This window comes from Canis lupus, chromosome 17 (assembly GCF_011100685.1).
Source record: "Canis lupus familiaris isolate Mischka breed German Shepherd chromosome 17, alternate assembly UU_Cfam_GSD_1.0, whole genome shotgun sequence".
Lineage (NCBI taxonomy): Eukaryota > Metazoa > Chordata > Mammalia > Carnivora > Canidae > Canis > Canis lupus.
The window spans coordinates 37189012-37206669 of NC_049238.1; the positions used below are offsets into that span (position 1 = coordinate 37189012).

At 41.0% G+C, this 17658-nt stretch overlaps 1 protein-coding gene and 1 long non-coding RNA gene across 2 annotated transcripts in view; one reads left to right on the plus strand and one right to left on the minus strand.

The window, feature by feature from the left end:
* LOC119869713 overlaps positions 1-17136 on the plus strand; it is a 59700-nt gene extending 42564 nt beyond the window's left edge. Inside the window, exon 4 of the long non-coding RNA XR_005372430.1 lies at positions 14500-17136. This is a non-coding gene — a long non-coding RNA (uncharacterized LOC119869713). The remainder of the gene's footprint in view (positions 1-14499) is intronic.
* On the minus strand, positions 12023-16541 carry IL1B (interleukin 1 beta). Its single transcript, NM_001037971.1, has 6 exons — positions 16495-16541; positions 15905-15956; positions 14616-14811; positions 14348-14509; positions 12978-13108; positions 12023-12232 (listed from the first exon to the last, which is right to left on the minus strand). Exons 1-6 carry the CDS (start codon positions 16539-16541, stop codon positions 12023-12025), a joined length of 798 nt encoding a protein of 265 aa, NP_001033060.1.
* Positions 17137-17658: the final 522 nt, after the last annotated feature.

Below are 17658 nucleotides of genomic sequence, written 5' to 3' on the forward strand. Positions count from 1 at the left end.
CTGACTTCCTTAATGTCAATGATTTTGGTGGGGATGTGTCATTTAAGAGTTGCTTGTATGCATAGAAAATACATTTTTAGTTATTGGAGCCTAAATTTACATGATTAATTTTATAACAATTATAAATTTCAAAAAACCCAAAATTTTCTTAACATTTTAAGTTCAACTTAACAAATCTTGCTGTTCTATTTATAAGGCCAGTTTTGGGTATAGCAATGAGAAAAACAACTTACACTTTTTAAGTTCATGGCTCAATTACTTTATTGCTTAACATATTAAGGCTCCCTAAATATTAAACTGTCTTTTATACCACAGTTAATCAAATTCTCTTAAGCATTTTAAATGATAAATTTAATGTATCTGCAAATTTAATATATAATTCTTTCAAACACTTCAAATGTCTGCCAAAGCAGACTTAAAAATCTAATAAGCAAAGTCTTCCCAAGCACCTAAGTAATTTCCTGTAACTCCAAAAAGAGCAGATGAAAAAAGTTTTGTAAATTAGACTCTAAAAAATTGAAACAAGTTTTACAAACATAAGCAAATTGTTTTCTACCTTTCAAATTAAAATCAGAAGTCTAATATCAATTACACATTTCATTTTTTTAATTGCTCAGTTTTTTAAAAAGATTTTATTTATTTATTCATTCGTGAGAAACACAGAGAGAGAGAGAGAGAGAGAGAGAGAGAGAGAGAGGCAGAGACACAGGCAGAGGGAAAAGCCGGCTCCATGCAGGGAACCTGACGTGGGACTCGATACTGGGTCTCCAGGATCATGCCCTGGGCTGAAGGCGGCGCTAAACTGCTGAGCCACCCAGGCTGCCCAAATTATACATTTCAAATTGAAATTACAAAAATGTTTCAGATTCTTTAATGTTTCATTTTTTTAAAAAAGAGTTTATTTATTTATTCATGAGAGACACAGGGAGAGAGGCAGAGACACACAGGTAGAGGGAGAAGCAGGCTCCCTGCGGGTAGCCTGATTTGGGACTTGATCCCAGGACCGTGGCATCACGACCTGAGCCAAAGGCAGACGCTCAACCACTGAGCCACCTGGGTGCCCCTTTAAACTTATTTCTAAACACAAAAGTGTTAAAGCTATCGGTTCATTTACATCATCAGCTCTATGCTTTTTTTTTCTTAAATATTTTCCTGGACCTGTAAAGCCACTTAATACAGGGGCACAGATCACAGATTAGTCATCTGAGATGGTTCCTAGGCCAAAGATTCTGACCCTGAGGTTCCTGGGTCAAAGATTCAGGAACTTGGTGTGAGCTATTGGCTTGAGAATCTAGGACACCATCATTGGTCTCTTCTTGGTTAACTTGATGCAAACCACAGTCATTTCTTAGAGTTGGGGCCAGACTGTTAAGTCAGTGGGAATTGGTTTCACAACTTAGCCCCATGGACATCTTTCAAATGTCCCCTTGCCCATTTTTTATCTTAACCCCTTTCAACTTTTCCCACCTGATATAGATGAAATCTTGCCCCTTATCTGGATTCTAGTTAACCTCTTTTAAGCTTTATCAGCTAACTTTTTAAAATTTATTTTTATTTATTTATGATAGACATAGAGAGAGAGAGAGAGAGAGAGAGAGGCAGAGACACAGGCAGAGGAGAGGGAGAAGCAGGCTCCATACCGGGAGCCCGACGCGGGACTTGATCCCGGGACTCCAGGATCGCGCCCTGGGCCAAAGGCAGGCGCGAAACCGCTGAGCCACCCAGGGATCCCCTTTATCAGCTAATTTATAATTCCCTTAATATCTGATTTTTTCCCTCAGTGTTTGCTAATGACTACAATTCTGTACTCATAATAATTAATGAACGCTTTCTTATGCATTCATTGCCTATGATGGCATAAATTCTTATGATTTATTGTCTGTGATAGCCGCTGTTCACAGCTTCCAAGTGATAATGAGTAGGAGGGAGATGCCTCTCAGACTCTTCTGGAATCGAGTAGGACCTTAAAGGGGTTGATAGTAAAGCACAACAGTTGGAGTTTGGCAGAGGATGACTCCAAGACAATGTGCCAGTGGCTAGGTCAGCTCAACTTGTTTGGTCTGAGAGAATGAGCTGGGCAGTGAAAATGGTCCTGCTTAGGGAGCCAGGAGAGGAGAACCCAGTCTGTGCAGGAATAACACCCACAAAGCCCTGAGTAGCTAGCGTGGCTGAGCATACTCTGTGTTATCTTATTCAGAAGACAGTTACAATTCGGAAAGAGTTGCCTTGTATTTCTACCCCAGGCATTACTGACCACCTTGCATCTGTATTCATGTACATCACCTCCCTTCATCACCTTCCCTACTGGCTACTCCAGGCTTTGGCTCTTATAATTCTCCTTTTCCTCTCCTGCATTATTTCCCCCTCCTTTCTATTAATTGATTATATGAACCTACCAACAACTCCATCTTAGATGTGAAAATCCTCTTTTGATCCCACAGCCCCCTCCAGCTATCACTGTGTTTCTCTGTCCCCCCCCTGCTTTTTTATAGCAAAACTATTCAAAGAATGGGGCACCTGAGTGACTCAGTGGTTGAACGTCTGCCTTTGGCTCAGGTCGTGATCTCAGGGTCCTGGGATCAAGTCCCGTATCAGGATTCTTGCAGGGAGGGACGCCTGGGTGAGCATCTGCCATTGGCTCAGGGTGTGATCCCGGGATCCGGGATCGAGTCCCACATTGGGCTCCTTGCAGGGACCCTGCTTCTCCCTCTGCCTGTGTCTCTACCTCTCTCTCTCTCTGTGTCTCTCATGAATAAATAAAAAAAAAAATATTTGAAAAAAACTATTCAGAGGAGCCTTGTCTACTCATTGATTCCACTTGCTTGCCTTTCATTCTCTCCTGAATCAGTTCTGAGAAGGGTTTTGTCCTCAAGCTTGGTCTTCACTTTTGCTGTGGCCATCCACAACGTCTTTCTCAAGTCCAATGGCCAGCCCTCATATACATGACCTCTCAGTATTGTTGGATTTGGTGGATCTCCTTCTACTTTACCCACTTTCTCCTGTTGTCCTCTCTCCTCTCCTGGTTTTTATCTCACCTCATTGGTTACTCCTCAGTCTCCTTCCATGGCTCTATTTCATGGTTTGAACCCCTCTATGCTGTTGTACCATTCTCTCTTTTCTAGCAGTTCACTTTTGTTAGGTAGTGTCAGGTGACTCATGATGGCATCATATGCCTTCTACATGCCAGTTGCCCTTGAATCTGAATCTCAAGGGATATTTGGATTTTATATTCTCATGGCTAATAAATATCTCAAATATAACTTGGCTAAAACAGAACCTTTGATTTACCCCCTCACAAAAAGGATACCCACCGCTTCCTGAGGCTTCCCAATTTCTTTTTTTTTAAAAGATTTTTAAAAAAGATTTTTATTTATTTATTCATGAGAGACAGGGAGAGAGAGAGAGAGAGAGAGAGAGAGAGAGGCAGAGACACAGGCAGAGAGAGAAGCAGGCTCCATGCAGGGAGCCCGACGCGGGACTCGATCCCTGGGTCTCCAGGATCACGCCCTGGGCCAAAGGCGGCGCTAAACCACTGAGCCACTCGGGCTGCCCTCCTATTTAAAAAAAAAAAAATTTTTATTGGAGTTCAACTTGCCAACATTTAACATAACACCCAGTGCTCATCCCACCAAGTGCCCTCCTCAGTGCTCACCAGTCACCCCAACTCCCCGCCTACCTCCCTTTCCACTACCCCTTGTTTCCCAGAGTTAGGTGTCTCTCATGTTTTGTCATGCTCACTGATATCTTCACTCATTTGCTCTCCTTTCCCTTTATTTCCTTTCACTAATTTTTATATTCCCCAAATGAATGAGACCATATAATGTTTGTCCTTTTCCGATTGACTTATTTCTCTCAGCATAATACCCTCCAGTTCCATCCACATCGAAGCCCTCCTATTTCTTTAAATAACCCCATTTACCTTACTTACTCAGTTCTCAAACCTGTGAGTCCCCTTGATTTCTCTCTCTTCTTCATCTCCTACATCTACTCCATCAGCCAGTTCTGTTGTCTCTATGCCCAGAATACATGCCCCATCACCTGTTACCCTTGTTGAACATACTGTTATTTCCTTTTTTTTTTAAGATTTTATTTATTTATTTATGAGAGACACGGAGAGAGAGGCAGAGACACAGGCAAAGATAGAAGCAGGCTCCATGCAGGGAGCCCGATACGGGACTCCATCCTATGACTCCAGGATCATGCCCTGGGCCAAAGGCAGGTGCTAAACTGCTGAGCCACCCAGGGATCTCGATACTGTTATTTCCTATGTAGTCCATTGCCATGGCCTCCTAACTGGGCTGTCTACTTCCATTTTTGTCATCCTCTCTTCCTGTCCCCAGGGTCCATTCTTCACACAACAGCAAGAGTGATAAAATATACAGAAGATCATCCCTTCTGTGTTTAAGAAATTCCAATGGTTTTGTATGACACACTAAGTCAAAGCTCCATTATAGAGATCTGGTCCTTACTTGCCTCTCTGTCCTCTGAAGCCCCTCTCTCCTGTGCTCACTTTGCTTCAGCCACGTTGGCCTTCTTGCTGTGCCTTATTCATGTTAAGTCTGCTTTTGATCTTGGGGCCCTTATATCTAGAAGTTCCCTCCTCTTGGCACACTCTTCTCCCCAGATCTTTGCAAGATTGGTAACCTTATCTATATTCAGGTCTCTACTTAAGCCACTTTCTCAGAAGGGCCTTCCCTGACCACCTCACCTAAAATAGCACCTTTCATTGGACCTACCCAGTTACTCTCTATCCTATTGCTGTGTTTAGTTATTTTCCTATCACTGGTGATGAACTGAACCACATGTGATAGAGCTGATTATATGACCTTACCCCTACCCTGCATTATGACAGAGAAAGCAAAAAGGTTAGAGGTAAGAGTGGGCCCAGGCTTCCCACTCCAATCTTCTCTCCCTCACAATGCAGCAGAGCTCAATTAGGTGCTGTCACTGTAGTCACCTGACATCCTGACAGCAGCTGTGGTCACTCTTGGCGTTTATCCAGTCCAATAAACAGCACCAGGGCAGACAGCCACGTGAGTAGCAGAAAGGAGGCCAGACTGACCTTTACATCCATTGTATGTTTGCCCTTCTACTCTTCAAGAAAGATGAGAACACCAGTCTTCCCACACATTCCTAAACTTAGGAAGTTACACTGCCCCTGGGGCACCAAACAAAGGGAATATTTCAGTGTCCAGTGAAGGACTCTAAGGACTTTTGTAGCTCAGGTGGTTTCCATTTCTTAACTTCCAACAAAACTGAAGGAGAACTTAAATAAGTTGTTGATTAATAAGTCATGAAACATAATTTTTGATGATAGATGATTATGTGATTTTGGCAAATAAGGTTTTCAAAGAATTGTGTGATATTGCTATAATAAATTCCTTTCATTCCTATTTGTTACTTATATGTACATATTTTCCCATTACTTACATTAAAAAACAAAACAAAATAATAATAGGATCAGTGTTGAATAGGATCATTCTAATTAGGAGTAATATATAAATATATGAGTAATATATAAATATATGAAATAATTTTTTTAAAAGCTTCGTCTTATTAAGATGCATGTCGATTAAGCATCTGACTCTTTTTTTTTAAATTTATTTTTTATTGGTGTTCAATTTGCCAACATATAGAATAACACCCAGTGCTCATCCCATCAAGTGCCCCCCTCAGTGCCTGTCACCCAGTCACCCCCACCCCCCTGCCCACCTCCCTTTCTACCACCCCTTGTTCGTTTCCCAGAGTTAGGAGTCTCTCATGTTCTGTCTCCCTTTCTGATATTTCTTGATTTCAGTTCAGGTCATAATCTCAGGGTTGTGAGATTGAGCCCTGCATCAGGCATAGCACTGGGTGTGGAGGCTGCTTAAGTTTCTCTCTCTCTCTCTCTCCCCCTCCACCTTGCCCCCCCAAAAAAGTTGGTTCTCATCAAGACATATTGCTAATAATCAACATTAATGATATATTGTGTTTATATATTTATGTTATTTTGAGTAATTGTGTACTAACGATAATTGTAATGATGACTTAATCTAGAAGAATTTTTTAAAAATTTAATATCCTATGATTATATAAAAAATATATTTTTTATTTTTTATTTTATTTTTTTTTTAAATATATTTTTTAAAAATTAAGTTTTGATTGAACACATTTTTATTGTTGGAAAGAAGTACCATAGAATGATCAGTAAAATGCTTTTAAGCATAATATGTATTACATTATGATAAAATTTCATGGCAGAAATGAATGAAATATCAATTCAAGAAAAAAAAGGAATATTGCTAATTTTTACCTGTTGAAGAGGAATTTGTTAATGTAATTTTTAGATGGATGACAGTAATAATCACTGTGGTATTGGGATTTTGTTGGGTATGTTTACAACTGATGTAACAATTTTTTTAAATGTCAAATTCACAATATTCCAGAAATGATAACATTAGCAATTAACTATTTAAAATTATAAAAAGTTTCAGATTTTCCTAAAACAGGTATGTTGGCAAGGGGTAGGCTTGGCTTTTATAAGCTAAAATATTGGAAGACCAACATCTATAAGGATTAGGGCCCTGGAAGGGCCTTTTGGGAGGGAATTAGACTTGCTGCTCTAGAAGTGAGGTCCATGATGGATGGTACATCAAGAGGACATTATGTACTTGGGACAAAGGTCTTATCGCTATGACTAGGAGGGCACTGAGGCTCAGCTCCCATACTTGACATCTCTTCTAGGTGTTCCTGATATGTTATATTTTAAAACCAAATCACAGTGTGTGTAGATGCTCCTGTATGTATCTGGATTCCACATATCCCTCTGCTCCAAGGATTCATCCAAACCCAGCCTTCACATGCAAACCATGTAGACCCTTCTGCCTAGGTGCTTCAGGTTGACTTGCTGTGTCAGGATGCTCAGATGGTGTCTAGGACTCCCTTGGCTCACACTTTTGATCCTTGGCAGATGAAGGATGTCATACCTTTTTTGGCTCTGAGGGCTGATGGGTTTGGGTGCAGGGAGACGCTGAGAAAGAGAAGCACTTTCACACAGACTATGTGGAAGCTCAGGTCAAGGAAGGGAGTGGCTGAAAACCAGCAATAACTTACACCTTGGTCCCCAGAGGGCCCTACTTGCCCAAGCACAGGCTTTACCTGGACCCCTTTATCTCTAGTTGCCCTATTTGCCAGAAGGTGAGATGTTCTCAGAGACAGGGAGGCCCCTTATTTGAGAGAGCTGCCCAGGCCCCTGGCACCCTCCCTGCTCCTCCCAGACCTACCTTTCCTGGTCCATGTGCTTCATTTCATTTTTTCATTACTTGCTTTCCAAAAAGGATTTGAATTTTCATGATTATTTGTGTAAGCAAACAATCATCTTAATAAGAAAGACTTTGATTCTGGACTTCCCAGGGGAAAATCTAATCACTTGGCTTGTGTCCAAAGTGCCAATTTAGGAGCCAGGGCATGGGTAAGATGTGTTAGAACTAGGAGGAGGCTCTGACTATGGTCCCACACCCCTGGGTGGTCATCACATCACTCTGGGTGGTCATTCTCACTCTGGCTTCCAGTTGAATCAGAGTTTGTGGACAATTCAGCAAGGCTGTATAGGGGGATGAGGAATGGGGCAGGGAGGAGATCTGTACAGAAGACATGCTGACTTATGCTTCCATCACTGACCAGGACATTGTAGCGGCCACCCACCTCCAACCTACCTTTCAGACTAAATGTGCTCCCACATACCATTGCATCATTTACCTTTGCCCCACCAGATATTGGCTTACTCCAGCCCAAGCATATAGGATAAGCCACATCCTAAACTTATGGACTCAAATTTATAAGCACTTGCCTGCTACTCTCTAGGTACGTGGGATATCCTTGAAGACTGGTAGGAGCTGTGGTGGTGTGGTGTATTACCTACTGGAGGTGCAGACAAATAGACTTTTCTGCCCATTGTAAAAACTTCCAGTTATATTTCATGTGGTTGGTAGTGTTGGGGGTGGGTTCTGATTCTCTCTGATTTGCACTCAAATCATCTGATCTTTTCCATTTAGAAAAGGCTATTTCTCTTTTCCAGGATAAGAACACGCAGTGCAGAGAAAGGAAGAGCTGTTACCAGGGAAAGAACTTGGCTCCAAACCAGGAATAGGATAGCCTTTAGAGGGTCAATTTTAGTTTTTGGCTCAGTTCCAGGAATTGAAACTCAGGCCTTTTGAACATTTTAATGCAGAAGGATTTTTTTAAAGAACATTATATAAGTAATTCATGAATACATTCTTCTTTATTTTTATTTTTTTGAATACATTCTTCTTGTAAAAAATTCTAACAGAAATAAAACAAGTTCCTCTTGATGACCCCCTCTCCTCCCCACCCTATCCCACTTAACCACTATTTTTGGTTTAGCCAATACCCTTCCAAAGCTCTCGGTCTTACATATTGTTAGAAGCACATGGATGTGCAGTACTTTTTTCTTTTATGTGAATAGTATCATCCTGTACTTAAGGTTTTGCAATTTGACCTTTTCTCTCAATGACTTGTCTGAATCTTTTTCCATTTCAGTACTACTTATTTTTATTTTTAACTTGCCATGGTTTATTTAACCTTTTTCTTACCCGTAGACATTTAGGTTGTTTCCATTTTACTTTGTTTAACTTTTTATAAACAATTCTAAAATAGACATCCTTGAAATTGTTTCTTTAGGGAAGACACCAAATAGTGGAATTACTGAGTCATAAGTCATGTTAAAAATAAATTAGACACTGCCAATTTTTTCTCTAAAATGGCTGTACCAGTTTATACTCACATGGATGATTCGCAATCTGGCTTCCTCACAAGATTAGATGACTTCACAGTTTGGCACTCTTTCTCATATTCTCCCTTTTGGACCTGTGAGAGATGGGTGGGATTTTATCAGTCAACCAAGGAAAGGGGACGGTATCATTGCTGGGACTCCCAGGAATACCTCTGTTTTCTTTCCTGCACTAGCAATATCATCATGTACTGGGGAATGAATGCCATTTGAGTAACTTCTCATCCTTTGCACTGTAGTTATGAAGCAGACAGAGCTGAGAGGGGGCTTTGCCAAGTTGTAGGGCCTCCATCCAGCTCCTGAGCCCTAGCTTGGAAAGCTGTGAAGGGGGAAGGGGAGGAGGAGGAGGAAAAGGTACTGGGAGTGAGCTGCTGACAACTGGGACATTTCAATTAAATCATATATATGTATGACTTGATAAGAACTATGAAAATTACAAATGAACATCCCTTTTGGCCCAGCAATTTATACACACACACACACACACACACACACATATATATACACATACACACACATACATATATGTGTGTGTGTATGTGTGTATGTATTTTTTCTTAGACAAATACCTTTTAGAAATTTTTACCATTTTATTTCTAAGTAGGTAATATATTCACATGATTAAAAAAATCAAACTATATAAAAAGTATCTAGAGAAATATCTTGCTCCCACCTTTGTTCCCTGTATCTTATTCTCCCTGGCCCCTCACAGTTACTTTTTAAATTTCTTATGTATCTTTCAGAATTTTTGAAATCAAATGCAAACACATTGGAAAGTATTGCCTTATTCCCCACTCCCGCTCTTTGTTACATAAACGTGCACTATAAACACTGTCTGCCTCTTGCCTTTTTTTTTTTTTTTTTTTGGTTACCAGCATATCTTAGACAGGCTTCCATATTGGTGTGGAGTGCTTTCTGATTTTTTTTTTTTGAGAGAGAGAGGGAGAGAGGTGGGGGAGGGGGGGAGGAGACACACACACACACACACACACACACACACACACACAAACACACAGAATATCTGAAGCAGGCACCATGCCCGATGAGGGACTCCATCTCACAACCCTGAGATCTTGACCTGAGCTGAAATCGAATTAGACACTTAACTGACTGAGCCATCCAGTGCTCCTCTGATCTATTTTATAGCTGCCTGGCATTCCATTGTATAGATGTCCCATAAGTCATTTAGCCAAGCCCCCATTGATAGACATTTGTGTTTTTTTCCAATCTTTTACTTTTACAAGTCATGTGCAGTGAATAATTTTGATCACGTGTCATTCCACATAGGTATATAGCCACCCGTAGGATAAACCCCCAGAAGTGAAATTGCTGGGCCAAAGGGAATGTTCATTTGTAATTTTCATAGTTATTGGGGGACCTGGGTGGCTCAGTTGGTTAGGCATTTGCCTCAGACTCAGGTCATGATCCCAGGATCCTGGGATTGAGCCTCACCTCAGGCTCCTTGCTCAGTGGGGAGTCTGCTTCTCCCCCTCCCTCTGCTTGCCTCCCCCTACGCCCCCTACTCTTCCTCTCTCTCTCTCTCTCTATCAAATAAATAAATAAAATCCTTAAACATTTTTTCGTAGTTATTATCAAATTTTCCTCTATAGGAATTGTACCAATTTCTGCTCCCACCTGTAATGTTTAAGAATTTCCCTAGTCTTCCCAACAGAGTGTGTCATTAAACTTTCGATTTTTGGTAATGTGATAGGAGAATACTGCTTTTTTCAAAGTACTGTTAATTCAATTTTCTTATCATAAGTAGTATTGAGCATGTTTTACTCTGACCAAGACCTAATAGTATTTCCTTTTCTGTGGATTGCCTGTTAATATAGTGTTGGATTTATGCCTGTTGTTTTGTTGGATTTATGTTCATGTTTTTCCTAATGTTTTGAGGGAACCTAGACAAATTATCCCTTTATCTGAGATACAGTTACAAATATTTTTTCCTTGGGTTGTTTCTGTGTTTTTACTTTGCTTCTGGTGACTTCTGCAATTCTGAAAGTTAACTCCTTGTGTCATTTATTGTCCATTCTTTACTCCATGCTTTTGATCATACTGTTCCACTACTAAGAATAACGTTTCCCTTCTTATCTATATGAGGAACTCCTGCTCATTCTTTTAGGCCTGACTCATATGTAGTTCTCCTTGACCCTCTGTCCTTCACAATAGATGTTGTCATTCCTCCCGGCTATTCCTTTCATACTTTGTCTTACCTCTATTTGCCACATTGCCTTATTTTTGCTTGTATTTATCTGCCTTTCCTATCTAACTAGGAATGCCTTACCTGTCTTGTTTCTGTACCTTCTAGCTCCTAGTACATAATATTTACTTAATAAATGTTTGTTGAATAAATGAGTAAAGAAATTGTTGGTGGTGATTACCACCAACATTTCCTTCTTTACTTCAGCTGATCTGATTTTTCAAATGAAACTTGTATACCAAATATCCTTTTGTTGAGAAACAGAAGTGAAGGGGAGGGATAAGGAGGCTTGTCTTTGCTGGTTAGTGATGTTCCTAGGTATTTTGCCATGCTCAGTGATGAGGAGTGGACTTCTTGTGTCTCAAGAAGACCTCTTATGGCCCCATTTATCTTGACTCTTCTGTGTGAGATTCAAGAAAAGGCGATGAATTACCACACAGAAAAAAATTGTTTTTCAGTGAAATTTATTTCAGAATCATGGAAGCAGTGTGATCATACATAATCATTCATAAATATTCCTATTTAAACAATCTGAGCTTATACATTTTTTCAGCCTTGGCAAAAGGACTTGATATAAAGATGGCACACCAGTGGAAATTAAATTCACTTCAGAGCTATGACAAGTGGGCTTTTTCATGGACACTGATGCTTCTTGCCCCTCTTGACTTAAACTAAATAGATTAACCCACCAATAAATAAATAAATAAATAAATAGTTCAATGGTTGTTCATCAGAAGCTGGGCACAAAGGAGGGTTTCTTGGAACCTGATGTATAATGACTTCTGCCAGGCTAGCTTCAGATGAGTAGAAGAGATAAAGAGACCTGACTCAGCAGAGGGATTGGCCCTGGGAAGGGGGCTATTCCGCTTGGCTGGTGGACAAGAAATCTTAGCAGTGATTTAGGGAAGGCAGCTGTGCACTTATTAGATAATAGTGAAATTCAGCCTGAGGCCACATTTAAAACCCTTCTACTCCCTTTCCATCAGCCCTAAGGGTTACCCAGCACTTGTGGACTCTCTGGGTACAGGTCTCTAGGAAGAGAATTCCATGGTGAAGTCAGTTATATCCTGGCCACCTCTGGTATTTCCTAGGAAGACAGGCATTCCTTCGACTTGAGAGGTGCTGATGTACCAGTTAGGGTACTGAGAAGACTCAAATTCCACTGTGTTCTTGATTTCTATCTTGTTGAAGACAAATCGCTTTTCCATCTTCCTCTTTGGGTAGACTTTGGGGTCTACCTTCTGCAACAAAACAGAAATAACAATTTTTATCAGGGAAGGGACAAAGACACTCTGGTGAGGTTATTTTCTAGTTCAGCTAGAGAGGAAACTGAGGAATCATAGGACCAGGATCCAGACTCCCGATTTATCTTTGTGGCCCCAATTTTCTGTGTAGTGATTGAAAGAGCTCTTACTCTTTTCTGAAACTTAGTATCAAATGATAGGGAGCAAAATATAGGTGGGAATTTTATTAAAAAGTGAGAATTAGATTAAAATTTCTAAGAGTAGCTAGCTTTCCAGCGACTTTTGCTGTATTTTTCCATATGGCCCTGGCTAGAATGACTTCACAATGACTAGACATGAAACTTTTGCTGGGACAGCTGGTTGTCAGGAGAGGGGAAGGTGATTTTGGGAGTGGAGGAGATGACAAGTGATAGCTCCCTTGAATTGATTAATTTCCCAAGGTGTCATTTATCAAATGGAGTAACTCCAACAATGTTATAATCCTTCTAACCCTAACATTGTATAATCTGTTAGGTGGTAACAATGCCAGGACATAATATCAGAAAAATGACTTAATTTTCTGTGGTGGAGGTGGAAGTTGCATACATTTAACAATTATATTAAATTTGTTGACATTTATGCAGAATTATCAAGTAGATCTCCCAGATTTCCTGGGGGGAAAAGTGGTTGTCTTGGAAGTAAGTGAGGGCTAAGCTTGTTTGAGAGGAGCCTGGGAAGCCTTTAGCCACTCGTACTCACTCACCTCTAGCTGTAGGGTGGGCTTTCCATCCTTCATCACACAGGACAGGTACAGATTCTTTTGTTTGATGCCCAAGACCACAGGTATCTTGTTATTACTTTCATCCCCGTGCACAAAGCTCATGTGGAACACCACTAGGGAAAAGAAGGGGGCCTTGTGGTCAGGAACACATAGCAGTGCAGGGTTAGCCCAGCTACTAGACCCCAAACCCAGGACTCATACAATTAACATCTTCTGTGAGAGCCCACACTGAGGTCCCCATGGCCTAACAGATAGGATAACTTGGCTTCTCATAGGCAATAGCAGGGTTAGTTGGTTGATTCTTTTCTCCAAAGAATGTCTGGGGGTTTCTTAAAGCCTCATCATATGGCAATGAAGAATTAGGGAGTCTAAGTTTTAAAAACTGAAGGAAGGAAGCCGTTTCATGACTGGTCAGTGGTGTGCCCAACCACATGAGCAAAACAATTTGATCAATGTGAAAGGCAAGAAAAGAGGTAGATCAGGGTTCCTGAAAGATATCAGGGATAAATCTGTTTCAGGAACATGGAACAACAAGTGGGAAGAACTTGGGAGAGGGGAGGCTTAGCTGGGTAAAAGGGCTCCAAAGAGACTCATTTTATCTTCCTTAGTCACAGCCATCTCATCTGGGGGCCTTGAGGTCATGCTCACAACCCAGTTCTAAAGAAACAGTTTTGTCCTGGCCTGACTGAGATGCCTTTCTCCAAGGTCAGCAGCCTTGGAAGAGAACAGGCTGCTCCCTTCATCTACTCCCTTGGCTGCACTCCTGCATGCAGGTTTCAGCCACAGTGGCAAGGTGCCAGGCAGATTTCCACAACTAATGGGCTCTCTAGACTTGAGACATTTGCTAGTTAAAATAGAGAAATAAGCTCCTACTTGTCAGTAAAATTTCCCTACAAGGAACCATCTGGTATTGGGCGGAAAGGATGTTAGGGTTAAGGGGACAGGGTTGGAATGAGGATGGACACATTATCTCTTCACCATTCTAGTTTTAACCTCAACAGCAGGAAAAAGGGACCCACAGGCAGTTAGGTCATGTCCATCAAATGACCCCTTTCTAATGGAAGGATTGACATTGCACTATCATTCAAAGACTTGGCTAGACAATGGTCCAGGATGTGCTTGAGCATTCTAATTTCTCAGAATCCCATCTCTTGCTGAGAAATGAACACACTAAGGGTGTTCTGGTCAATCTGGTGTCATTGCTGGGACCCAAATGAAAAGTTTATATATTCATTATTTTATGTTTTTTTAGTTATGTCCATAATTCGCCTTATTGTTCTACTTTGTTAAAAATGTGGAGAATTAGCAAGCAGCCAGGGAGCCAAGAAAGGAGTCAAGATGTCCCCCGTTACCTTGTTTGTTCACATTTTCCCCATTGAGGTGGAGAGCCCGAAGCTCATATGAGTTAGACAGCACCAGGTATTTGTGGCTTATGTCCTGTAACTTGCAGTCCACCGATTGCATGGCTGCATCACTCATAAAATTATCCGCATCTGTTTTGCAGATGATAGGTTCTGAAATGTGGAGCACACATGTTGAGGAAGAAAATCAGAAGAGCAGGCCAGATGATAGAAGGCAGCAGAAATTATTGGAGAACATCCAAGCATACACAGTAAATACCTTCTTCAAAGATGTAGCAAAAGATGCTCTTCAGGTCATCCTCCTGGAGGACCTGTGGGCAGGGCTTCTTCAGCTTCTCCAAAGCTACAATGACTGACACGAAATGCCTCAGACTCTTGTTACAGAGCTGGTGGGAGACTTGCAACTGGATGCCCTCATCTACCAGAGAACTGTGGTTCAGGTCTTGGCAGCAGCACTGTGGAGAGACCAAGGAAGAGTTTGTTAAGGTGGTCAGGCCAGAGAACTCCTGTTTTTTACATCAGAGAGGCTGAAGGGGCCTTGGAAATAACTGAGCTTCTAATGTTAAACTCTCTTCTCTCTGAAGCCTAGAGAGGTTAAGTGATTTATCAGAGGGCATGTGGCAAGTTAGAGGCAGATTCAAAACCAGAACTATAGGTTTTCTGATGGCCTATATGGTGTTCTTTTAGAATAAGACACATGTCTACCTCATTTATCTTTTTTATACACTGTTCCACCTAACCATAAATTTACACCTTCTTAACCTCTATGTCTTTTTGTATCCGTAATGCTTTAACACTTTGTATTTAATTTTTCATGGCAATGATGATCATAACATTTTATATTCATCTATGCTCATTCAACAAGTTTTTAATTATTCTATACAAGTTCTTTCTTTTTTCCTAAACACTGTCTTATAAGCATTCTACAAATACTTTAAAAGTGGTTACTATTTGTGAAATATGTTTCCACTTTCCCATTATTCAGAGAAACTTCCCATTATTCATAGAACTGGCGTAACTATGTGAAGGCTTAAGTGAGGTTGCCCTGGTACCATGATAATGGTTTGGATACTCAACAGATAGTTAAAGAGGCCTCTAACAACACAGAGGAAAGCTGAGTATGAGAGAAGTTCCTGCCCAGAAATCTGGGAGCAAAAAACTATTCTACTTTTAAAGGGGAGCAGATATACATTAATTCCCAAGGACTTAAGTGATTTATGTAGGCTGAATCTTCTCCTAAAAGGAGAATCAAATTTGCATTGGAGCCTTGGCTGCTTTCCTAACAAAAAACCAGCAAGCTTTATCATCACTGCCATCCCTCCACCCTGTGCAAGCATGGCCATCATCACCAAGCCATAGTAAGTGATTGTGGGAGTGGTGTAGTGACCAAGTCAGCATGCAGTGCCATCTGCATCTGTCTTACTGCAAGAGATGAAAGTCCTTTCATTACAAAATACCCTGGAAACAAGGTAGCCCAGAACCCTTTTCCTGGAGCCTCTCCCATATCAGAGTACCTCCAGGTGTTGTGAGCTAAGCCCATGGTCTCACCTTCACATTTCCAGGGCCATCAGCTTCAAAGAATAGGTCATTCTCATTGTTACTGTAATAAAACCAGAGAGATTGTTCAAGTATGTCTCTCAGACAAGTTCTTTTTCCTTCCCCCCAAACCGTCTTCACTGTTAATAGGAAACTACAAATAGTATGTCCCTTAAAGTTGCTAAAAGCTGCTGGCAAGTTTTATGGTGATATGCATGGAATGGCGTAGGAGGCAGGGCAGATATCCTAGATACTACCTGTTGGATCCTGAGACCTATCCTTCATCCACTTAACATCTGAGCTTTTCTTCTCTCTCAAGCCAAACTTTGCCAAAAGGTTGCCTGTATTGTTCACTTGTAATCTCTTTTTCCTATTTGCCATTTGCAGGGACCCTTGCAGCAACAACATGTAGATAGCCTATGGGTCCAAAGAAAGGCTAGACTTGCAGTGGGAAATCAGTCTTTAAACCATGTTAACCTAGAGCCCTGCTTGCCACTGGAAGAGGAAGTTTGGAGAACAGATCTGGTCTCCAAGCACAGATAACACCCCACTCTTGAAAGAGGAGCTCTACTCATATGGCTAATCTCAATCACCTCACTGACCTGGAGTAAGCCATCATTTCACTGGTGAGTTCGGGTACTGCTGCCATGGCTGCTTTAGAAACCTGCGTAAAGAGGAGAAAATAAATGATTCCTGCCAGGCCAGTCTCCCCCAGGGCTGCCTTCATATGTGAGTTTCCCTTAGCACCTGGTACATGGCAGGCATGTAAAGAAACAATCTTTAAATGAATGAGTGAATGCATGAAAGAACCTTCCTTTGGGTGCAGAGGAAACATTTGCTAAACCAAACCCAAACCAAGAGTATATTTGTTAGATCTGGAGCAGAGGCTTTGACACTGATTTCTCAGTTGTCAAGCTGCTACATAAGCAATACTCGTTCCCAGAAATTTTCACAAATCATAGCCATAATCTCAGGCAGAGAGGAAGGGAGAGAGGGAGAAAGAGACAGACAGAGACAGAGAGACTTGACTGGAACCCAGTCATAAAGAAGAGTTAGTTCAAGTTGTACCTGAATAGTGAAGACTGGCTGGAGAGAACAGAATCCTGGAGTAGACCACTGTACCTCGACGAGCTATGCTGTTTGCCAATTTCTACCTAACTTTTATACTCTTTAAAAGCAGAAGTAGATAGCTGAGAAATTTCCTGGTCGGTTAACAATTTCACAACCAAGTTAAAAAAAAAAAAGAAGAGGACCAGTGGAAACTTCTAGGGTAGATTAAACTGAAATAATTGTCTAGCGCATGAAGGGCAAGTGGTAGCAAATGATGACACATTTTCTCAAATGTGTCATTATGCAAATCTATATTGTTTTTTTTGACAACTGTTACACAAATGATGTTAATATTAAAAGACAGGATTTTCCTAGGTTTGAATAATATTTTAATTTAGGGTCTCTGGGACAAAGTGGAAGACACACAGACACCTATACAAACAGGCTCCCTCACTCATGCATTGCACTTACATTTAGGAGCCTTTCAGAGAACCTGGAGATGGATTAAGGGGTATAAAGAAGTGATGGTAACCATTCCAGTCTGAACTAAGGGTGCTGTTCTCTACTTTGGGAGCTTGAGGTCAATTACAGGAGCCCCTGAAAAGATAGTTGACCTCCTAGGATGGGACAGAAAAAATATAGTTGTGCAGGGGTTCAGGCTTCTAATGGGATGGGGGGAACCTTGCAGATAAGCTCATTCAACTCTTTCAGACCAG

Bases quoted from the DNA above. Each gene is read 5' to 3' on its own strand.
- IL1B (NM_001037971.1), bottom strand. From the start codon at position 16,541: ATGGCAGCAGTACCCGAACTCACCAGTGAAATGATGGCTTACTCCAG. The intron at 15,957-16,494 runs GTCAGTGAGGTG...GTTTTATTACAG, and splicing joins GAAATGATGGCTTACTCCAG to TAACAATGAGAATGACCTAT. The intron at 12,233-12,977 runs GTGAGTGAGTAC...GTTTTGTTGCAG, and splicing joins AGCCCACCCTACAGCTAGAG to AAGGTAGACCCCAAAGTCTA.